We start from the raw sequence: 25448 nt of genomic DNA on the forward strand, positions 1-25448 counted from the left end.
TTTCTGTCTGCCCTGAAGTCCTATTCAGAAATACTCTTTTCTGTGGCTTGATCGATTACAGTTATGTTCAGCTATATGGTTTAATAAAAACACTAATACAGTGAGTGGTGTCTGTTTACAGATAAACCATTGAGGATATATTTGGCAAACTTCCTTTCTTTCATGGAGCACAAAAGGAGATGTTTTAAATAATGTAAGAACGGATGTCTTTGACCATTAGGAGGACCACATTTTTTAAACGTTGTATCAAGTAAAAACAAAACTTCAACTGTTAAAAATGCATCTCGGGACACCTATGATCTGCCCTATGATCGTGGTCTTGTTGCATATTGTTATGAATGAGGCAGCGAAGGCAGACGAGGAGAGCGGATCTAAAATGCAGCTTAACTTTATTAAGAAAACAAACACAAAGGAAAACCCTCAATGGGGAAATAAACATAAAACAGGGAACATAGGCAAGGACAGCAAACCAGGCTAAACAACATTCAACGAACGACAAGGAGTGAACAAAAAGCAGGGCTTAAATACACAGGGAGTGATAATACAAATGAGACACAGGTGAAAACAATGAACAAAATGGCAGTGATGACGGCAGGTGGATTGTGGGAAATGTAGTTCATAAAAAATAGATTAGTGAGACACAGGGCAGACAACAGGGGAATGAAGAGAAAACTAAGGAAAGCAAAGGTGACAAAAAAGGCAAACAAGGGCAACAGTGAAACAAGACAAGGAATTCCTAACATAGCCCCCCCCTCAAGGATCGGATTCCAGACGATCAACATAAAACAAAACAAAAAATGTCCATAGACTGGGGGGGGGGGCTTGTGGTGGGCAGACAGACCAAGGGGGGCAACAACAGGCAGACAGGCAGTCCAGGGGGCAACGAAGGGTAGACAGGAAGTCCATGGGGGCACAAAGGGCAGGCAGGAAGTCCAAGGGGGCACAGAAGGCAGGCAGGAAGTCAGGGTCAGAAGGCCTGGGAGGAGGCCACAGGACAGGGACCGGGTCAGGAGACTTGGGAGGAGGCCAGAGGACTGGAACAGGGTCAGGTGGCCTGGGAGGCGGCCACAGGACAGGGACTGGGTCAGGAGGCCTGGGAGGCGGCCACAGGATGGGAACAGGGTCAGAAGGTCTGGGAGGAGGCCACAGGTCAGGGACAGGGTCAGGACCCCTGGGAGGAGGCCCTAAAGGCGGTGACCTGGAAGGCTCTGGCGGCGGAGCCGCAGTAGGCTCGGGAGGCGGAGCCGCAGGAGGCTCGGGAGGCTCTGAGGGCGGAGCCGTAGGAGGCTCTGGAGGCGGAGCCGAGGGAGGCTAAGCTGAGGGAGGCTCTGGAGGCGGAGCTGAGGGAGGCTCAGAGGCCTCAGGGGGCGGAGCCGTGGGAGGCTCAGGAGGCAGAGCCGAGGGAGGAGGAACCATGGAAAGCTCGGGAGGCTCAGGGGGCAGAGCCGTGGGAGGCTCAGGAGGAGGAGCCCTGGGAGGCGGAGCCCTAGGAGGCTTGGGAGGAGGAGCCATAGGAAGCTCTGGAGTCTCTGGGAGCAGAGCCGTAGGAGGCTCGGGAGGCGGAGCCGTAGGAGGCTCTGGAGGTGGAGCCGTAGGAGGCTCGGGGAGAAGGGCCGTGGAAGACTCGAGAGGCTCTGGAGGTGGAGTCCTGGGAGGCTCGAGAGGCGGAGCCCTGGGAAGCTCGGGAGGTGGAGCTCTGGAAAGCTCGGGAGGTGGAGCTCTGGAAAGCTCGGGAGGCGGAGCTCTGGAAAGCTCGGGAGGCGGAGCTCTGGAAAGCTCGGGAGGCTCGGAAGGTGGAGCTCTAGGAAGCTCGGAAGGCGGAGCTCTGGCAAGCTCGGGAGGCTCGAAAGGCGGAGCTCTAGGAAGCTCGGAAGGTGGAGCTCTGGAAAGCTCGGAGGGCGGAGCTCTGGAAAGCTCGGAAGGAGGAGCCCTGGGAGGCTCGAGGGGTGCTGGCTCTTGGACGTTCATGGCTACTGGTGCTGGCTCTTGGACAGTCATGGCTACTGGCGCTGGCTCTTGGACAGTCATGGCTACTGGCGCTGGCTCTTGGACAGTCATGGCTACTGGCGCTGGCTCTTGGACAGTCATGGCTACTGGCGCTGGCTCAGGGACGACCAAGGCGTCAGGCACTGGCTCACTGACTTCTGAGGCTACAGGTTCTGGCTGGATGACCGTGGTATGCACTGGCTTGGGTTTGCTGACCGTGGCTGACGAGGGCTCTGGCTCGCAGACCGGGGCAGGCGAGGGTTCTGGTTCGCCGACCGTAGCTGATGAGGGCTCTGGCTCGCAGACCGGGGCAGGCTCTGGCTCTGGCTCTGGCTCTGGCTCGCCGACCGTGGCAGGCGAGGGCTCTGGCTCGCCGGCCGTGGCAGGCGAGGGCTCTGGCTCGCCGGCCGTGGCAGGCGTGGGCTCTGGCTCGCCGGCCGTGGCAGGCGTGGGCTCTGGCTCGCCGGCCGTGGCAGGCGTGGGCTCTGGCTCGCCGGCCGTGGCAGGCGTGGGCTCTGGCTCGCCGGCCGTGGCAGGCGTGGGCTCTGGCTCGCCGGCCGTGGAAGGTGTGGAGTAACGAGCAGAAACTTCTGCCCTCCTCCTCCTCCTCCTCCTCCTCCTCCTCCTCCTTCGGGCTGACGAGGTTGAGCGCGCTGGCGCTAGAGCGGGCGAAGTTGAGCACGCTGGTTCAGGAACAGAGGAAGCTGGGCACACCGGCTCTGGAGCGGACCAAGCTGGCAGCGTGGAGGTGTTGATTCCCGTGGAGAGCACACCCGGGATCGAGAGAGGAGGTTCGCCAGCTGCGAAAGTCGACAAGATCAGATCGACGTACTCTCGCCAGGTGTAACCCTCGATTCCGGGCGACTCTTGCCACCGGCGCGTAGGCAGGCCGGCTCGGTAAGTCGCGTTCAGCGCTTCCTCTCTCCATCCGCCAATGCTGGTCACGGCGACAAAAAAGTAGGTGTATTCGCGGATCGACAGATCCGCTTGGGTCAGCTCATTGAAGAAAGCCGCTAGATCCATTGTGGGTCGTTCGTTCTGTTATGAATGAGGCAGCGAAGGCAGACGAGGAGAGCGGATCTAAAATGCAGCTTAATTTTATTAAGAAAACAAACACAAAGGAAAACCCTCAATGGGGAAATAAAAATAAAACAGGGAACATAGGCAAGGACAGCAAACCAGGCTAAACAACATTCAACGAACGACAAGGAGTGAACAAAAAGCAGGGCTTAAATACACAGGGAGTGATAATACAAATGAGACACAGGTGAAAACAATGAACAAAATGGCAGTGATGACGGCAGGTGGATTGTGGGAAATGTAGTTCATAAACAATAGATTAGTGAGACACAGGGCAGACAACAGGGGAATGAAAAGAAAACTAAGGAAAGCAAAGGTGACAAAAAAGGCAAACAAGGGCAACAGTGAAACAAGACAAGGAATTCCTAACACATATAGAGATTTTAGTGCAAGGATGCTTTGGTGTAAACTGACCTAACTCTTCTAGTTGTGTTAATGACAGTTCATGAGAGGAGTAGGAATGTCTGATCAGTGCAATATAAAGCTTGAATGCTCTGGGAGAATGGAAACATGGACTCCACTTCTAAGTGGAGTTAGGATAATTTTAGTCTGCTGAATTTTCTGCTATCCTGAAATCCTATTCAAATGGCTCTATTCTATTGCTCAGCTCACTCAGTTCAATCGCTTACATTTCTGCTTGTCTGTCTGGGTAAATGAAAAAGGCGATATGAGGAGTGGTATCAATGTACAGATAAAATTGTAAAGGAATAGTTCAACCAAACTATCCAGCTTCCATGGATTGGAAAATGAGCTTTTTTATAGCAGAATGTTCAAGATGTTCTTTTCTAAACAATGAAAGTTAATGGTGGCCATGGCTGTCAAGCAAGATTATTTTAGCGAATATACAGTAGACTTAAACTTCAGTGCCTTTCTCGCACAAAGCTATCATAAGTCATATGGACTGTGGTTTTTTATGATTATGATGATGATTTTATGGTGCTTTTACTGAGCTTGACAACCATTGGTTCCCATTCACTTTCATTGTATAGAAGAGAGCAGCTCAGACATCTCACTGAACTTCTTCTGTTTTCCCCAGAAATCATACAGGTTTGGAACAACATGAGAAAATTATTACAGAATTGTATTTTTGGGTGAGCTTTCCTTTAAGGATATAGTTTGCATCAAACCAAATATCTTCCATTTGTCTCCTTTATAACACTGTGGTTTTCTGGTTGTTTTTGGCAGGCACTACCGTGATGACCATGGCGGCTTACGATGCTGACGATCCTAACACGGACAACGCTGTGCTGCGCTACATCATTTTGAGACAGTCACCTGATAAACCTTCACCCAATATGTTCTACATTGACCCAGAGAGGGGTGACATTGTCACTGTGATCGCACCCAACCTGCTCGATAGAGAGGTACAGTTTATGCTTTCTTTTAGCACCTCTTTCTTTTTGTTGGTTGGCCTGAAAGCTACTGGGGTAGTGTAACTCTCTACAGTACATTCAAACACAACAACATATAATTACAGTCCTAAATTTACATTCTATAATTTAGCAGATTAATTATCCAAAGCAACTTACAAATGAGGAAAATCACAAGCAATTTATTATGCAGGAGTCAACAGTTTCCCAGTATTTCGATATAGTGTTTTGAGAGTGAACAGGAGGAGTAAAGAAGCTAGAGCACATGTATAAATATAGAAATAATTTGCTAGAAGAGGTGTCTTCAGTTGTTTCTTTAAGGTTATGTTGCTCAAAGCAGACTGAATGGATTGAAGATTAAATCGTGTCCCACCATTGAGCAACAGAGAGAGTGAAAGTTTGAGAAATCTGGTCTAGGCTGGTTTATGCTGGTCTAGCCGGCGGTCTAGCCATGCTTTTCACCACCAAAACTGAGCTGGTTGACCAGCATGGTCTTTCTGAACAAGCTGGTGAAGATAGTTTAAAATCCTGATGGGGACAGCACAGCAGCATTCCATGCTATGTGACCAGCAAAAACCTATTGACCAGCGATGCTGGTCTTTTCAGCAGGGATACCATTCCTAGATGCTGATTGGTCAATTTCATCCTAAAACCCACAATATCCACCTTATTTTGTAACTCAGAAGTAAGCAAGTGGTTATATTTCCAATGAGTGAGAGAAAGCTGTGTCATTAGACGCAAGGTACAATAAATACATTTTATTGGTGAATAAAACCAGAATGTTGTGTTGTGGGGTCTAAAACTGTCACACGACCACAAGATGTACAGCAGAATATTATGTTAATATCAATCTAAATATATATTATAATATTTTATCAACTACATTTATACTAATTAAGTAATTACATAGATAATTCACTTGATGCACCGTTGTATGTGCAGAAACTTACAATGCACTCTGAACCCATGTGTTTATGATAATAAAATAAATTATAATAATCTGATTAAATACATTGCCTGCCTTCATAATTTTTGTACTGCTGGAATAACTTGAAGTGCCTTCTGGAAGAGGTATACACTCAAGTTTTAAAAAGATTGCTCCAACATTTTGTTAAAATATTATTATGTACTGTATACATGTCAAGGACTACAGTATATCTTCTAGCAAAAGAATGCTTGTCAAATATTTGTTAATTTTATGCACTATACCTAAATGATTTTTTTACATAAATATGAAACAAATGTTACATTTGCAAAATGCCTACCAGATATTTAAAAAATACCCCTTTGACCATACAAAAGACCGTCAGATCTCATAGCACAGCTTGCTATTTTCTTACTGCTTTGCGAGACAAACTTCTAACAGAAGGGAAGACAGAACAGAGGAGATTTTCTTTTCAAACTAGGCTGTGTAAACAACCAACAATTTAACAGCTAACATGAGGGCAAATCTGTGGGGACACACAATAACTGCCATGTTTTAATGTTTAACTAACCTCAAGACACCTTTAGAGTCTTCAGCATATTAAAACCGGGCTTTTAATGTTGTTAGGAGACAGGCAGCAGGATGAATGCAGCAAAGACGGTACGGTGTCTTGAGGAAAGAAGGTGTTAGCGGTGCATGCTAATGAGCAACTGGAGGCAGTGCTTTTCTAAGATCCTAACCAAAGCGAAGTCAACAGCATGATTGCTTTTTCTGAAGGGTGACGAATACAGGAACATCAATTCGGCCCGCTGCTGGAAGAGGAATATTAGCTGTTGTCAGACACTTAGAGCATGGTTTAATTGAGGTTATACACACTTATCCACCAACATTGGCTGTGTCCGACAAGGCCAGTAGAAAACCCCTCAGCTGGAACTGTGTGAAGCCGGCTTTAAATGAATGTTTGTGTGTGTTCGAGAGTTGATTTGACATTATAATCAAATGTCACATGTACAAGATGTAGCCATTTATTTCAAAGACACTAATATCTTTATAGAGAAAAAAATTGTGCATATTCTTTTGGAGTTTTTGTTTTTGACAGAGTACCACTGGTTGTACTTGCTCTTTTGGTGCATAGAGGCTATTATACATGACCAGAAAAAAATAAATACAAATTGTGTGTAAGGTGTATTAGTGGTTACATTTTTAGCAAGCATGGTGACTTCGGTTCAAATCACAGCATAACATGCTCCAACTAAAATGAAAAAAAAAGAGTCCTTGATTCAAAAAATATGTAGGTGGATAGATGATGACAAAATTGTTTTTGAAGTTCAAAATTCAAAAGCTACTTGGATTAAAGATCTGAGGGGGACACATGCTGTGTGGTGTTGACAAATTTAGCTAACTTAGTGTAGATTACTGGTGTGCATATTCTGTCACCATAACATCTTACTGATGTTGCCTCTGCATGATTCCCATGAGTCTGTGCTTCGTTTCAGATGCGATCTCATATGCATGACATATGACAGATGTTTTACACAGTGAGCTCCAGGGAATTTCAGGTGTGTTAATAAGGAGACCAGGTGTGTTTCCTTTAACTCAATTGCATTACAACATTTGTTTGTGGTTGTGCAGTTTCACCAGGCCGTTTAGTGAAACTATACTGTTTTCACACTTGGTATTACAGTTTCGATCTTCTCCCCTAGAATCACCTTATCAAACAGCCATTCGGTTTGCACTCTGTCATCAAATGGACTTGGGTCTGGACCAAAAGTTTTAGTGTTAAATGATCCTAAGTCTGGGATCTTTTAAACTCCTCACACTTCCGTTATTCAGCCAAATGTGTATTTTTACTAAGTTACCCTCTCCCACCAGGGTGTCTGAAAATTCAGGTAAAAATAGTTGAGGTTGAATGTTGATTTTCCTCTCTGTGACTCTCCCAAGGCTCTCAAGCATTAAATCTGGTTAGGATATGCACATTTATTCCAAGACACCATGTTTTTTTTTTCCTTCTCTGAAACTGTGGATTCATGGTGGAGGGTAATTTCTGGAAGCTAATATCAGGTAGAGATTAGACTCAGTTTAATATCTTTGTGTGGCCACGTTCACATCAATTGGCAAAGAGAGAGAAGTAGAACAGGAAATCTGGAGTCAGAATGGCAGATCAATGCTGCCTTCAAGTGATATCAGAAGAGATGAGCACACATTAAACCACCAAAATGTTTTAATCATCAGTGAAAAACTACAAGTTATTAGATAATCCAGATTGGTTTCGCTGTGAATTCGGTGACAGTTCGGTGAATGTTTTGCTACTGAAATCAGTGTTTCTACCAAAATTCTAATCACTGCCATCAGTGGCCGAATCTGGAAGTGTTGTTGAATGTATGGGCACTTGTGTGCTCCTGTTCCGGGTGAAACGTTTAGTTGTAAATGATGTAACGCAGTCAACAGGAAAGTATTTTTTATTTATCTGCCCAGGGGTTAACGTGGGATTTCGGAGGTGGGGGAACCCTAAAATCAGGTGATGTCGCTATCTGGGATTCTGTTTAACTGGAATAATGATTTGTCTGTCATTATTTGTGTGTCATTGTTCAACTGAATTGTGAAAATATATAATTACATGGAATATTTGGTTTAGTGACATTAGATGACAGCTGGGACAGGTTATCTTCTTCCCCTAGGTAGGGCATCTTATAGAACATGCTAAACTTAAATATAATCATGTTACAATTTAATAGTAAATTCACATTGTTCTTAACAGGGGAAACAAACACTTTCTACAAACAACTTTTTACTCAAATTATTCTGATAATGTAATTCGTGATGAAAACATTTGCATGAAATTACAAAAGTTTAAAATATATTAATTTTCACTAGTGAATCTGACTGTACCTACATTTGCGAGAAAACATTTAGTTTTTTTGAAAAGAAAAATAAATACTGAATAAAAAAAAAAACACAAAAATATACACATAACTATGAAACCTTTTACAGTGTGTTGGTCGAGTGGTGTTTTGATCTCGAGTTGTATGATATTTTTATCTTTGTTGATTCCGGATTCAAAACTCCTTTGGGTAACATTTTAATAAACTAACGAACTTGCTACTGCATATCAGTGGATCTAAGGAATGGGTGAACAGTTGATTCCATATTACTTGATTTTGATGAAACGGAGATCAGACAACGCCGTGATACAGAAGCGGAAGCGCTGTCTCGTGCCACTTTCATATATGCTGCCTCTACCAGTGTCAACAACTGACTTGAACGAAGCGAAATGAACTTGACATATTTTGAACAAGTGCACTCGCTAAATAGAGAAGAAATGTGTCAAATGGTTCAAGCAGAAACTGCATCGGAATACACAATAAATGGAATTGATTGACAAACAAGCATTTTCTTTTTCTTTTGGAATCGAAGGTGCCGGAATGCCGTTTTGGGCCATACCCGCTCCATTTAACCCCTGACCCTACCCCCTAACCCAAATCCCAACCCCTAAACCTACCTTTGTGGTGTAAATGGAGTAAAAATGTCATTTTGAGCAAAAATGCAACCTCCAAATCACGTTCATTTTATGTAAACACAATTACTTCCTGGTTCCCATGGGACCAGAACCATTTCTGCAAAGATTCCTCGTGATGTCCGATTCTTGAACGAATCGTTCTTTTGAGCCAATTCTCAGCAATTAACTGGTCTAGCCAGTTCACAACATCGAACTTAATCAAACTTTAGTTCCTGCTTGATGACACAAAATACACAGCTGAAGTACATTTACTGGCTATGCAGCACATCGAACTGTTCGACTCAAATAAAACTGAATAAGCCGGTTCCACTGACTGTCAAAGTTTACCAAGGTTACCCAGGAATTGAATTGAAACATTAATAGCAGTAGCCACATACATTTATAAACCTAGAGAGCTATACTATGAGCATGCGTGTACCGAGAACTTAAACGAGCCTGGGGCGAAATATAATTAGCTTTACTGACATACGAAATGTACTGGAAATATGCTTGGGACTGTAGTTTTACTAAATAAAAGTTTTATTAAAACATGCCAAAACTTTCCAATCAAGAGATGTAAATGAATTTGACTACTGTTTATTGTGTATACAGATTATGTTTTAAATTGTTATAAGCTGAATCATGGATTCTGGTGAGCTGATTGAAGTTTATTCTCTTTATATGCTTTAGATACGTAGAACATATCCACGTTTGTACATTCGTGTCTGTATTGGGTTCTTTAGGCGCAAAATATTAATGTAGAAAAACCATGATGTAATTAATATTTGTTAGTTGTATATGACATGCAGGATCACAGAATGAAACACTGATGACAATAAATGCCATTGTTATAATAGCTTAATTGAATAAAATGAATAATCAGCGATATGCATTCACATATGGCTTTATTTAAGTGTTTGAGCATGAAAACCATGACATCAGGATGTTAGAATTACATACTAATGAAGTCATTACGTGACGACGTAAAAGAACCACTGAATCGGTTTTTGAACCAGTTTGTGGAAATGAATTGTGTAGAACTGTACGAAAGAACCAGTGCGCGGAAATGAATTGGACTTCCCATCACTAGCGCAATGTGTGAATCGTTCTAGAAGGAAATGTGTTTACGTTTGAATTGATGACTACGCAACAAGGCATGTGCATCTAAATATACCTGAAAAGGTATAGTTATTAAAGGAATACTGCTGTTCACACAAAGATTTGTAGTGAAAATTCTATTATCATTTACTAACATTCATGTTGTTACAAACCCATGTGATTTTCCTTTTTCTGTTGACAACCAAGGATATGTTAGCCTCAGTCACCATTCACTATTACCACATGGCTATACCATACTGCCTTACATCTAACACAAGTCAGTCATACTGGTTTTGGACAAACACGAGATTCCTAAAATGATGTTAGTTCAACAAATGGCTTGCGGACAATAAGCAAAAACATAAGGAACCGAGAAATCTCAGCACACACACACAAAATACTCTCTTTTGACAGGTCAAGTGTGCCTGTCCTTTCTGCTGTTGCTCAGATCAGCATGCATGACTAATGCCTGTAGCTCAGTGTTCCAAACTTCTGCTACATTACCTGATGTTCCAAATCAGACATGATTAATCAGATAGAACCCTGTTGTCATAAATAGGATCATCTCAAACTTTGGTTCAATTGAATTGTTATCTTGTGCAATTGCTCTCGACTATCGTGGAATATTGTTTTTTTCAGAAACTTGAAATATAAACCCAGATTCTCAAATTCTCAAATCATAGTCCATTTGTGTGCAGCAGAAAGCTTTGAAAAAGAAAAGAAGGATGATCACATGCACCCATCACAGATTGATCTTTTCCTCTGATCTGATTGGTTTAGAAGCTCACGGCACTGATCCTGCACATGTTTCATGTTGGCAAGGAACACCCAGTAATGTGTGTGATCACACACTGTTTCTGCTACGCAGTCTTCTGCTCATTAACTGGGCTCTGTGTAGATGTATGTGTGTGGTTATGTGTTTGTCTGTGTTTGATTAGGACCCCAATTCTATCCACAGGCTGTGCTGTAGAGATACAGAGACACTGAAAAGACAATGATGGAACACATGGTCATTAGTTTTGTCTTTAGCTGAGTGCACGATACCAAATTCGCAGAATATATCCAGGTTTGATGCTGTTCTGAAGGAGCTGTCAAAGCAAATAACACAATTAATGTGTGATATTTCATTAGGATCTTGAATAAGTGTTGTCCATTTGTCAAATCAATGCATTTCACACTGACTGTAAAAGTTGGGTATTGAATTTCATATAAGAGATCTGAGATTCTGTTTGAAGTTTGGATTTGACTGTTTAGACTGCCTGACATTTTGAAGGCTTGTTTTGAAGGGGTATTGCTGGAAGGCCTCCTCAAAGTAATTTCTTTGGTCAGTCTGCTATTGTGGGCTTCCCACAATGCCTGCCTCTGGATCTGACAGTGGATTGACAGGCAGAGTAGCCCCTTCTTTGTTTCATAAGTCCAAATGACATGGTAGCAAAACAGATGGCTTTAAATCGATACCTGCTCTGGCAGGCCTCTTATGCAGGGATGTTTCTAGAGGGGGCCAGGGGTGGAAGCAGACCCCCTGGCTCTATATATATAACTGGATAGCTGACGCAACATCAGGTGGTGAAACCACTGGAAATGTTCAAGTGTATGACCAAATGGTAATTGAGCATAAATTACTGACAGTCGAAAATGCCCCCATCAAACCATCCCTGATCTCCGGACAACCGCATTTCACCATCTAGTGACAATCGTGTTTAATATTTAATTAGCTCATTATGGATAATAGTCGTTTGGAAGGAGAAGATCTCTAATACCGTAATGTCAGAGCATTCACCTGCCCCTTTGTGCAGCTTTTCATTACAGCACAAAGATCACCAAAGGAAGTGTCAAAACTGCCCACAAGTTGTAATCAAAGTAGGAAAACTGTCATATAAAAATGAATGAAAAAATCATCTACAATGAATTTCATTATCAATTAGTTGTATATGTGCGTGAGTATGGAGAAGCGCTGTCATGTGTTGCATGATGAAACTCGTTTGAAAAACGACGGAGACATGTTGAAACAGACAAAAACACTACCCAGGTTGTCCAGCGCATTAGAGCACTTAAAAACCCTTCAAATGAGATCATAATAATCATACAGTTTAACGTGGACCGGTTGCTGCATCAGGTGCGTGGACAGAGTGCTTGTACTGATGTGCTTAAGAGTTTTCTTTTTTCCAACCGATGACTTACATTTTACTGCAGTTTTATTATGTATACATGTTATGAATTCAAAATCAGGTGTACATATCTGTGTATTTCACAAAATTGTTTGTCTTTACCACAAGCGAGTCTCCGTTAAACTTCAATGAACAAGTGAGTGTGCGCATGGAGGCATGAGGACTGCAGATGTGGCCAGGGCGATTAATTGCAATGTCTGTACTGTGAGACGCCTAAGACAGCGCTACAGGGAGACAGGAAGGACAGCTGATCATCCTTGCAGTGGCAGACCATGTGTAACAACACCTGCACAAGATCGGTACAGAGTAATATCACACCTGCTGGACAGTTACAGAATGGCAACAACAACTGCCCAAATTACACCAGGAACACACAATCCCTCCATGAGTGCTCAGAATGAAAGAGGCTGTACTGAGGGTTTGTAGGCATGTTGTAAAGCAGGTCCTTAGCAGACATCAAAGGCAACAATGTCACCTATGGGCACAAACCCACCTTCGCTGAATCAGACAGGACTGGCAAAAAATGCTCTTCGCTGACGAGTCGTGGTTTTGTCACACCAGGGGTGATGGTCGGACTCGCGTTTACTGTATCGTCGCAGGAATGAGCATTACGCAGATGCCTGTACTCTGGAACGGGATGGATTTGGAGGTGGAGGGTCCGTCGTGGTCTGGGGCGGTGTGTCACAGCATCATCGGACTGAGCTTGTTGTCATTGTAGGCAATTAGATTTTCCAATCTCAACACTGTGCATTACAGGGAAGACATCATCCTCCCTCATGTGGTACCCTTACTGCAGGCTCATCCTGACATGACCCTCCAGTATGACAATGCCACCAGCCATACTGCTCGTTCTGTGCGTGATTTCCAGCAAGACAGCAACCTCCACCACCCCACCATCACCAGTTGAGTCCCGTCCTTCATGGGGGTAGGCTCCTCGCACCTGTCATTTTAAATTTTGCAAGTACCTTGCAACATCTCACAGCAAGAACTGGCAAATCTGGTGCAGTCCATGAGGAGGAGATGCACTGAAGTACTTAATGCAGCTGGTGGCCACAGCAAAAACTGACTGTTACTTTTGATTTTGTAACAAAATCCCCCTCCTCCTCCTGTTCATTTCTGTTCGTCACATGTTTGTGAAACTTGTTCAGTTTATGTCTTAGTTGTTGAAGCTTTTTGTGTTCATACAAATATTTACACATGTTAAGTTTGCTGAAAATAGAAACAGGTGAAAGTGAGAGGATGTTTCTTTTTTGCTGAGTTTGTATCACTGGTCAGAACACATTCTGGGATTTTCCCTAAAAAAAAGCAAAATTGCCTTAGATTGTGGCCAAAAGAAAGGTAGCATAATTGTTTGCATAATTATGCTTTATTTTTTTGGAAAGGCCTTCATTGCATTAAAATGGTTTCTAGGTTTGCAGCTCACTTGATTTTGATACAGATAACAACACAACATTTATTTAGTTTGTTTGTGTGTGTGTTTGAGTACATAAACAAGATATTAATGCTTCTTAATTAAACAGCACTTAAGTGAATATTGTTGCAATCTTATACAATCATCTTTATTTCATGTAATATACTGCTTCATTGCAGTATATTACATGAAATAAAGATGATTGTATAAGATTGAAACAATATTGTAAATACATGAGTTTTGAAATATACAAGGATTTATGACCATTGTGAGATTTTTAATGCTTGTTGATTTTGTACTAATGTAATATTTTGTACAATGATCACAGAAACATTTTTTACATTTTCTACATTTAAAGAGCCATTTTGCGAGCTTTGTCTAATGAAAATAATGAGGCTTTCAGATGTGCATCCATACGCAGTCCTTGTGGGTACACCCATACAGAGACACACAATGGACATCCAATTACCACGAGGTTGTAGCATAGTGATTTCTCCCTCTGCAGCCACATTCAGCCAAGACCCAAACGGTCGTTCAAATTACAGCTCAAGCCTCCCTTCTGCACTCGTCCGCAAAATAGGCTTTTCAGGCATGCTTTTCGGACCTTGCTCTAATCTGATCTCTCTTCCATAATTGAATGTCAGTTGCCACATGAAGATTCTTTCCCGGTCTCAATTAATGAATCATTGAGTTTGGCAGGAAGGCTAGACAAAACAGAAAGCTAAATATTTACTCTTGCAAGTGGTTCCTGAGTTATTATGTTATGTCATATAAATGCAAATATATCAGTGAACGCAGGAGGGGTGTGGGCATTGATTGAAAACACAGCATTATTGCATGATCTGATGTGCTTCACCGCATAAAAGATATAAAATGCCATTTATTCAGTCATTATTATGTGCAGATGGAGTTTAGTTGGGTAGGAAATAGACTTAAGAGGGAGTAGCTCTGGGTTTGTCCCAGGATTGCTTTATATATGCTCGCCTTTTTCATTTATTCTATAAACTTTTACATTCGTTTATGCCTGGCTGTATTTGTTATGAGGCTGTATTAATGATTTCCAAAGTCGTGATTCACTAAAGATCAATCAGAATTATTTCAGTAGCTACTGTTTCTAAATTTCAGTATGAATCAGATTTACACAGCACCTGCCATTAAAGCTTTTTCAGGTATTTATTTCTTATGCTGGGAGGCAACGTCAGAGACATATGTCATTTTTATTGTGACACATTGTCATAAGACACATGATACCAGTCTCGCAAATTTAGCAGTAAGTCTTTGATGTTACATTGGTGAAGCTTTCCCCTATTCTACCAAGCAAAAGAGTGGACTGAAGACAAATCTACAGACTGAAGAGAGGACCTCTGTCCTGCAGTATGACGCACTCTAAACTTTGCCAATCTCAATAAAAATATACCAGAGAAAGGTGTCATTTCACCCTCTTTATTTTTCTGTCCCCCATATGTCATTCTGTCTATTCTGTTTCACTCATCTCATATGGCATTCATATTTTTTTTCACAATGCAGTGGACTAAAAGAAAATATATTTTCATTTATTTGACATACAATATAGCCAATAGACATACTTTTGGCCATGTAGTTTGATTAACATGTAGTCTAAAATCATACACCCAAATGTCACATGGCCTTAAAATAGGATGACACCTAAGAAACATGATGCCGTGTTATTAAAAAAAGTAATTTTCATTTATGAAGTTGTCACTTTGATTGTATAAAGATGACAGGATGTCATAGGGGAAAGAAGGGGAACAAGATTAAGAAATGTTAAAAATCAGGCCGCCCACCTGCATGAGCACGACATCTCAATATACCATAACAGAGCACAATATATAGACATTAGTGGTAAAAACAGAGAGCTGTTTGAAAGGATGTCAGAAAGTTTAGTTGAGACTCTGTCCTGAAGTGCATAAACCAGGTGAAGTCCCTCTCTAGTGATAAAAATGGCACCCCCTCTCTTGCTCCTCACCCCCTCTCACTCCCCTTTCTCCTCCATCACACCTCTGTCTACTTGCATTAGTGCGGAAATGAGATTCCACTAATTAATTAGATCTCCAAGTGCTAAAGATGAAGATTACATCCCAATGAAGGTTAGGAGTGTCAATCACTTTTTTTTTTCTAGCTTTGGATTCCTGGAGATAAATTGAGCCCCATGGGAATTGTGTGTAGAAAAAAAAGGTCAAGCTGTTAATCCTTCTCTGTTATTAACTGAGTCTCGCTGATCCACACAGTCAATAAAGGTGTGAAACATCAGAAAGAGGTGGAAAACCAAAGATGAGTACTGTCAAAATTTGTGGAGAAAGACGTCGGATATTGAGAAATGGGAATGCCAACTAAAAGTAGCGACAATGCAAACTTAGCTACATTTTTCAGTAGATTTAAGGACTTTTTTACCAAATGCATTTTTGTGTCTGTCTACACTCATAGATTTTCTACGTAAACATGGGATAGACTGACGTTGCAGTGCCAGCTGATTTTTTAGCATCTTGTGCTGGAGCACTGCATTTTTTAGACACAGAGTTAGGGAAAAAGAATTCCAACTTTTGAAAGCGCTCTTAAAACACCTGTGTTCTATTTTTTATGGCAAGAATTTACTCGTCTAAACGGCACCTTACAGTAGCTCAGCTACTTTTAAAGGAGCATCACTTTGCTACTAATGAGCTTCTTTTGCCAAAAAGTACCAGTGTAGCATGAAAAAAACACTGTTTTTGTATTGTGTACGGATTTACCGCTGAGCGAACTGGTACAAATCTAAAATGCTTTCTTAGAATGTTGTCTCTCAAGGTCGTAGTGTTGCGCAATCTGGACAGTAAAAAAAAAAAAAAAAAGGATTTATCTAAGTAAATGAGTCCAAGCACAGAAATCCCAGTATATCATTTAATTTTTTTTTTGTTTTTTGCAGAATTTTTTGTTTAATGCTGCTGTTCATCACGCTTTCATCACAAAACTGTTTTCTAGTTAAAAATGTTTTTATGTGTGGACATTTATCTGTCCAAATGCTGTGTAATGCTGTCACCTATTTGTTATCTTCATTGGTTTTCAACTTTAAAAACACTTCCTGAGACACTTGTGTTCTTTGTCTAAGCGTCAAGCTTTTTTTGTGCAATAACATGTTTGGTCTGAACGGTCCATTAAATGCCTTCAATTAATTAGATTTTAGTGTTGTAGTTAACTTCTTTTTTTTGTAAGAGTAGCTTGGCTATAGTTACACTACTACAAATAATGAGTAGCTTGGGTATCTGCAGTTTAAAGTATCTTCCCTAAAACTGTCAGAGACAAAGATCTTAAGAAGGAATGTTATACATAGTTCCATATTTCAAGGGACGTTCTATAGGAATTTTAGTAATAAAGAGAATGACTCACTCTAAGCTCCCCCAAATCCCTCACATACAAGTTGGCCCGCATCGAGGCGTCCCATACAAATGCATTGACTTTGCACTGTCGAACTTGCCAGGACTTATGCAGGAACTCTCTTTGTTTAAAATATGCATCTTTTATTTTACTGGCAAAGAGCCGGGAGCAATCTAAGAACAATCTGTCCTCCGAACGGCATAATATAATGGGCAATTGTCGGTATTTATAAGGAATGAACAGGTATGAGCTGTATTCTCTGGATCTCAAGAAGGTTCCAAATGTCTCCAATTACTGCACATCCTTAAGTTCTGGGAGGAAATGAAAAGTGGGTGTTATAAATATCTGTGCCTGGCCAATAAAAGTGTATTGGTGTTTTATTAAAGCCATAAAGCCAGAAAGGCCACGCCTGAACAGAGGCGGATAAAGCAGTAAGGCCTGAGATAGGCCATATTGCGTGAGCGCCAAAAAGAAAAATAGTCTGGGTTGATGGTCCCAGCGGCATTGCATTAATTCTAACTCTGCTCCCCTGCATCTGTAGTGCGTTCTTCCGAGTCCATACCAATCCTTTTGGGCAGTCTGGCTCAGGAAACTCTATCGAAGATTGTCGGTCTTTCATCATGCAGTGAGGTCAGACTTAATTCCTTGACATGGCTATTGGCTTGACTGCTCTTCCTGTTAATCCCACCCAAAGAATCCCTCACCGGGTGGGATGCAGGCATTCAGACTCACACGGTCCCAGATGGCTGTGTGGGTTGAGATAAGAACGGAGTCAGATCTCTGCACTGACAGAAGGACGGCGGGGTAATGAAGTGAGTGATGAGTTTCTTCTCTCTTTGGCGGAGCTTTGGGTCAGAGATCACCTGGTGTCCACACAGAGAAAGAGAGTGAGCTACAGCGGGAGAGAAAGAGGGATCGTTCTCTTTTCCATTTATTAATGTGATGGGTAGACTCACGAGGAAGTGGAAAGCAGGATGCGGCAGATCTGATCATCATGAATGGGTCACTGGGCACACTTTTAAACAAGTAATTGGGTCCTAAAAGAATGCTTATCTCATACCTAAGTCAGCGGATTGTGATTTTGTTCAGATTGTTCTTTGCGATTTGTTTGCACCAACTGGTTTAAAAAAGCTCATAAACAGTGCTTCTGATGTGGTGGCTATTTTATGAATGGACAATTACAGTGGCCCAAAAACATACTGTATGTGGAAACACAAGTCACACATACAATTTATAAATGTCACTGCATAAATAGCAAAATATCATACAAGTGGCATTTATTTTAGAGAACGATAGCACTAGCACACTTTTCAAGCAGAACAATTCACATAAAGCAGTTTGTTTGATTTAAAATGATAATACAGAAGATACTGTTCAAAATAAAGACAAAGAGGGTTTGGAAATGATTGTCAAACTTTTGAACTTGAGGTGAATTGAACTCATACTTAAACTAAAAATGACTTTGAGACCACTTGGTTAAAAGTAATGGCAAATATGGCTAAGAAAATTTAAGTTACTTCTGGGAAATTATGTAGCATTATTTGCTTGCAGATGCCACTTAGTTTGATGTTTTGTTGTCTAATGCAATGAAATGTATAATATTTCTGAGATTGTATAATTGATTTAATAGGGCAAATGCTCTAGCCTTTTTCATATGAATCAGAAACTATGTCACCACAGGGTAAAGCTACTTCCGCCATGGCTTTGCAGCTATTACTTCAGTATACATAATGTATGCCTCAAATAATGCTTCTTCCAACTTCTGTATGGTATGTTTTCCAATGAGTCACAATTATTTATCATCTTTTCGGCTATTCAGGCTGCAGTTTATATGCTCAAATGCAGTGCTGTTGCGGTTTCTTCACTAGCTCCCGTCTCATTAGCATAAACGAGAATCCTCACGTCACCGTATCACGAGAAGTTAATTTTAAAAAGCTTGATATACTCCTAGCAAAGATATATATATAAAGGTAGGGATAATATATATATATAATATTTAAAAATTTGAACCATGTGCTATGTAAAAGACAGATATATCTCTGAGTTGGTTTGGCTTCATGGTGTGAAATACACAGAGTTTAATGAATTATCATGAATGTCAAACATTACCTTTACCACACTCAGTTTTATGATAATGCCAGAAGCATGTGAATGAGATGAAATTTCAGATAGTGAGTTGACAGAAGTGTCTCAGTTTATAAAAGTGTCCATGATTCGAGCAATCAGACATGATTTTCCCGGCCCTGCTTCTAATTTTCGAGCTGCACAGGTGTGTGTGAGAGAGCAGAGCTGGCTGTCGATGCACACGTGCTGATTTTGCAATGGGCAACAGTGAGACAAACAGACCGAAATGCAGAGGAACAGTTCAAAGGATTTATTTTATGTGACGAGATTCCCGTCACCTGCTGCTGCAGCGGGGAGAGATGACAGATCCCTGAAGAGTGTGTTCGTTGAATGAGAGTGTGCGTTTTGGAAGTCAGGAATAGATTTGTGGAATCCTCTGTTGAAGCTTAGTGAGGTGCAGAATGGGTAGGGCGATCTAGCTCCCACATGAAGGCAAAGATGATCTATCTTCCGTGGAAACCCAGCTGACATGCAGCAAACTGGAAGGCATCCACACACTTGACACACAGACAACCAACAAATACATGAGACAGGACCAACTAGGCAAAGAAAGTAAGGTTAGTTACTTCACACCAAACAACTATCTTGCAAAGATGCTGAGAACACAAAGGGCTTAAGATGGGAGTGAATTAGAGGATAGCAGGTGTTGCTCGGCACACTATTCAGTGGCATCATCAGCGTTCCCCTGGAACAATCAATGTACCCATGTCAACACCGTGCCTGCGAGACATGAGGGAAAGAAAATAACTAAACATACAAAACAAACTGGCAAACTCACCAGAGCTGTGACAGTTTTACTTGCAATAATGCAGAGCCAACCCAAACAGACACAGAGAATAACGATGAGAATATATGATCTTATTATTATAGTTATTTATTACATTGTAGTCTAAGACCATTAGCAGCTTGAATACATCAGTTAATATGCTGGATTCAGTCACATTATTCCTTCCTTAAAGTTGTCAGAATGTTAATTGGAGCTCGGTAGAGTTGCATAAAGTCAGATTAAACATTTACACGCTATTTAATTCAAATGAAGACTTTGATTTCAGCAGATCTTGCTTATGTTTTAATAGCCGTTGTTGATACCTGAAGTAAGTTTACCTTGCGAGGGCCACCCCTGGAAGTGAGAAACTCAGAAGTGTGGAAAAAGCCTAACAATTGCTTTGCATCCTTTTGCAATGCATCATATGTTCCAACAAAGGGGTAGCCAGAAGATAATGCTTACAATGTCATCAATGATGTAATTATGATGATGAAAGAAAGCAGCTTATATTGGAAAGCACTTTATGTATGAATACATTTTATGAACAGAGATAATGCTGTGGGTGTCATCAATGATGCAATTATGATGATGATGATGTAATTCAGTAAACGAGCTCATGGTGGAATGTACTTTTTTATGAAGGCAATGCATTCTGTAAGCCAACACAGGGGTAGTTAGAGGATAAAAGGTATGATATTACCAATGATAATGCAATACATCAGCTTATTTTGGAATGTACTTTTTGTATGAAAGCAATAGATTTTGTGAGCCAACACAGGCATCGTTTGGGGGATAATATTAATGATGTTATGCTGTTGATATTATAACAAATCTACCTTTATCAGAATGTACACTTTGTATGTGTGCAACTTATTACCTTGTTCTGGTACTAAAACAGCAATTTACAGCTTCTCAGTACATTTCCCCTGTTGATGACAGTGGTGACAGCTGCAGGCAGAGTCATCACTAGCTGTGGGCTATTTTGTCTCTCTTTCAGAGTTTAGAGTGCTTTTCAAACAGTGGACCTGCTGTGCCAGATCCACGTGTTGCAAGCTCTCATAACACACAGATGTATTCTAGATAGCAAACTTTAACTGCTTGTGTGTGTCTGGTGTTTGTGTGTATGGGCTTTGGAACAGCATTTAATAGTATTTAAATGGCATATTAGTTAATGACTTATTTCAAGTAAATTAAATAAATTGTTAAGGAACACATGACTAAGGGGGTCATGACATGAGGATTCAAATTTATAACATATATAAGAGTTCATTGTACAATAAAAGCACACTGCAAGTTTTATAACTCAAAACTTCCTCCTGACTGCAAAAAGAACATTTGTTGAAACCAAGACTTGTACATCTGACCACCTCCACAACAAGAACACGTCACATCTACTTTACCTTATCAGTTCCATAGTCCTGCCTAGAAGCAGTGAGCAGTTAGATGGCAATGTAAGAGCATGTCAGTCAAGAGCAGAGAGCCAATCAGAACAGTGGATGTTTACTGTCAAGTCTTAAAAAAGAAGCAGCACCATCACCAAGCATTTTTGACAGAGGCTCAGAATTAGGCTAGAAAATTATCATGTTACAAATGTATTACATTATTAATATTATAAGTGAACCTCAAGGTGGTCAAATTGCCACTTTAAGTTAATTCAAGTTTATTACTGAAAAGTATTTTAAAGTAAAATAATAATATTCAATAAATGTAAATGTAAAGTGTTAGGGTTACCTTGTCTTGTTTTACCGTTGCCCCTTTGGTTTCCATTTTTGTCCCTTTTGTTTTCCATAGGTTCACTTTTGTCCCTTGTTTAGCTCCACTGTCTCACTAGTCTATTGTTTAAAGAACTACACTTCCCAGTATCCACCTGTCATCATCACTGCCATTTTGTGTCTTTGTTCACACCTGTTTATCATTTGTAATCATCCTGTCCTTGTGTATTTATATCCTGGTTTTTGGTTCAGTCCTTGTCTTTCGTTGAATGTTGTTAGCCCGGTGTGTGTTCCCTGCCTGTGTTTTCGGTGTTGTGTTTATTTTCCCCATTGAGGGTTTTCCTTTGTGTTTTTGTGTTTGTAATAATAAAGTAAGCTGCACTTAGATCCGCTCTCCTCGTCTGCCTTTGCTGTCTGCATTCGTAACATAAAGAATTTAAAAGTGATGAAATCATTTTATTATTAAATAACAATAAAATTTAATAAATGTTATAATAAATTGACTGTCAGGATCCTGACATCTGTGAGCTTTGTTTGAGTTGTGGTGTCGTAGTGGGCTAAAGCACATAACTGGTAATCAGAAGGTTGCTGGTTCGATCCCCACTGCCACCACCATTGTGTCCTTGAGCAAGGCACTTAACTCCAGGTTGCTCCGGGGGGATTGTCCCTGTAATAATTGCACTGTAAGTCGCTTTGTATAAAAGCATCTGCCAAATGCATAAATGTAAATGTAAATGTTTTCATGTTCAGAGCATGGTGTTTGGATCCTGACTCTTCAGCCTAGATCAGTTTCTGTTTTGAGTCGGGATCTGGACACTCATGCTCCATGTCTCGTCTTTGTGAGCACATGGATTCAGGTTCGGTTCTCTTGCCATGTACTCCTCTGTCAGTCTTGTGTGTTGTGTGAGTGCATATGGCTGTGTTTGATTCCTCGTCGCTATGTGCACTCGTGTCAGTTTGTCTTGTATATTAGCACATGGCTTTGTGTTTGTCTTGCCATGTGCTTCCCCAACTCCTCCTCCTTGTTCCCTTATCACTCTCCCTCTTTAGTCCTTGTTATGTTAATTCATTTCACCTGCTCCTCATGTGCTTTCCTCTCTATATATTGTGCCTTCATCCCTCTTGTCTTTGTTAGATTGTTTTGTGAGTTTGTGTGTTGGTGAGTTTGTACCTGTTAAGCTGCGTTCACACTGCCAGCAACACGCAGTGACAAAGCGACCTCACCTCATCTCATTAATTTTCAATGCGAGCTGGTGACTTCCGGCAACACGAGTGACGGCGAGAATATTTTTACTTTATGCAAATGAAGAGTGACTTTTGGGAGCGATGAGTCTTTCAAATAAATTGGAACCATATGCCATTGTGATATGTTCTCATATTTTCTTTAAATCAGCCCCACAGTGTTTGTATGTGTGCTTGCATTTATGCATATTGTAGCCTGTAATAATGTATATTAAACTTCTACTTTTACCTTTGTGAATTCCATAAGGGCAACATCGGTCTGAATACGGTGATCACAGACTTTAATAAATATGGTTGCGTTCTACACTACAGCTACAGTAAAATAAATTGGATTTCAGTGGACCATAGTGTTCCATGGAATTTTGCTTGGGTACGTATTCAAAGTTTGGGGTTCAGTATAGTTTTGTGTTGAAGCAAGTTGCCATTATTGATTCTGTTTTTAATGTGATTGATCATATTCACAAACCAACACAAATGCGTTCCATTGTTCCAAATTAATGTGGTGTGACCCAAGAATAGTTGTGCGTGTGTGTATATAATGTGCATCCAGATGGAAGATGAGACTCTTGTACCATGAGTGCTTATGAATGACTGATGGTATGACACTTGCAAAAATACCATGGAGACCTTTTCAAAATTCCCAAAACATTATATAGGCTCTGGCAGTCAGACTTTATCAGCCAGTCCAAAAGAACTTCTGAAAGGGCAGAGAGGAGGAATGTTGAAGCTTGCTAGAGCCCATGGCTATGAATGGCAGAAATAAACTCAACAATGTCAGTTAGCTAATGTGGAAGGCATTGTTGTTAGCTTATTTTTATATTGTTAACTTCTGCATCTCTTTCTCTATCTTCCTGCTGTTTAAGGCACAAGAACATTCATCAATAACCCATTTTTTATACAAAACATTCTGAACTTAAACACAGTTTCAGCCTCCACCATTTATTCCTTGACAAATGTAGAGAAATAGCAGAAAAAAAAACACTTTGTTTCCTTTCAGTGCATAAATTATTTAATTGATCATAGAAACACACATTTTTGTACATGATCAGTTCCTCTCTACTTGTGTCATGATGGAAAGTCGGCAATTTATGGTAAGCATTAATATTAAATGCATTTAAAGTCAAATGAAAACCCTTACTCTCGATAAACCAACATTAAAGTCTCTCAAAAATCCTATGCTGTTCAAGGCCATAGATAACCACAGACCTGTCAGTGCATAATTGGAAGAAATGAGGGCAGAAATTTGCTGATTTTGCACAACAGGAGCAAAGCTTCCACTCATAAGTGTCACTGCAGGGATCCAAGGTGCATTATATTCATAGCACAGAAAGTGCTCCTTATAATCTTGACAGTTCAAAGGGCAAGCTTAGGGCAAGAATGAGCTGATGGCTTCTTGGGGAGTGAATTTTCATGCCTCCTCTTTACTGAGGACCCAGAGACTGGGGCCTCACCACAGGGGTTGCAGAGGTGACGTTGAAGGAGGGTAACCCCTATTACAGTATGACTTAAACTGGTAATTGATTGGATGCTGATAGATGATCTGTTCAATTCTAGTTCTGTGACATAAGTGAAAGTGTTAGACTGATCTCAGAGTGGTGCACAAGGGCAATTTTCCCGGGAGTATGAGAGTGCATGTGTGAATTGTTGGTCTTTAAATTAAACATAAAATCAAATTTCACTCTAATTACTTAACACCAGAGGGGTAAGGGATTAAATTGTTAGCTTCAGCAGGGAGCTGCTGGTAGATGCTGTAACTACACCATTGTGCTTGCAAAAAGCATGTAATTCTATCGATGGTCATTCAAAAGTAGCCATGTATTCACAAAAGGAGATGTTAGGCCGTACGTTAGACTAAGCCTGAGAAGACGTCAAGCTGATCTGAATGTTTTCATTGAACTCGGCTGCATATAATCACTAATACTGATTGTAATCCATAGTGATTCATAGTCAAGCATTTTTCCTGCAATTTATTAAATAAAATTCAACACTATATTGGCATCAGAAATGGGTGCTACAATAGATTGTTTTTGATTAGCTTATTTACTCACTTAAAGCTGCATATGGACATACAGACAAACTCTGATGGGATAAAAACACAATCATGTGCCTTTGCAAGGTAAAGTTACTCCATGAATTGCTTCCTAAGGGCGTTCTCACCTGGCTCATTTGCAGGATTTGTGTCAGAACCTGGTGCATTTTCTCCCTTTATTAATTTCATATAGGCTTATATGAGCACAGCAATCACACTTGGATAAAGATCTTCTGCTGCAAAAAATGGATGGTTATTTCCTATTATAGCTGCTTGGAACTGGCAAAGTTTAAACTGTTGTTTTAGTACATTGGTTGATTGACAGGTGAGTGGTGCTTCACTGCTGTCTGGGATGCATTCATGATGGCTTACTGTTTACACCTCAAATGCGATATGGTCACATGCATTTTTTACTACTTCTGTATGTGTTTTTTTATGATCTGATCACAAAACGTATTTACACCTGCATTTAAGGCTGACCACTTGTGATCAGATAACTCGAATCACATCTTAATACCAGCCTAGAACAGCATACACTGTAAAAAAAAATCCAGTTATTTTTACCAAAAAAATTAAATAAACTGGCAGCTGTGGTTGCCAGAAGAATTATGTAAAAACATAGAGGAAAAATTTAACTTTACAGAACAACCTGTTAATTTTACAGTTTAAAAT

General features: G+C 40.8%; 1 protein-coding gene across 1 annotated transcript in view; it reads left to right on the forward strand.

Moving 5' to 3' along the window:
* The window catches only part of LOC127623370 (cadherin-13-like), a 532010-nt gene that overhangs the window by 345340 nt on the left and 161222 nt on the right, over window positions 1–25448 (forward strand). The window contains exon 8 of the mRNA XM_052097812.1: window positions 4252–4430. Within this exon, the coding sequence (XP_051953772.1) occupies window positions 4252–4430 (179 nt within the window). The remainder of the gene's footprint in view (window positions 1–4251; window positions 4431–25448) is intronic.

This window comes from Xyrauchen texanus, chromosome 29 (genome assembly GCF_025860055.1).
Source record: "Xyrauchen texanus isolate HMW12.3.18 chromosome 29, RBS_HiC_50CHRs, whole genome shotgun sequence".
NCBI lineage: Eukaryota > Metazoa > Chordata > Actinopteri > Cypriniformes > Catostomidae > Xyrauchen > Xyrauchen texanus.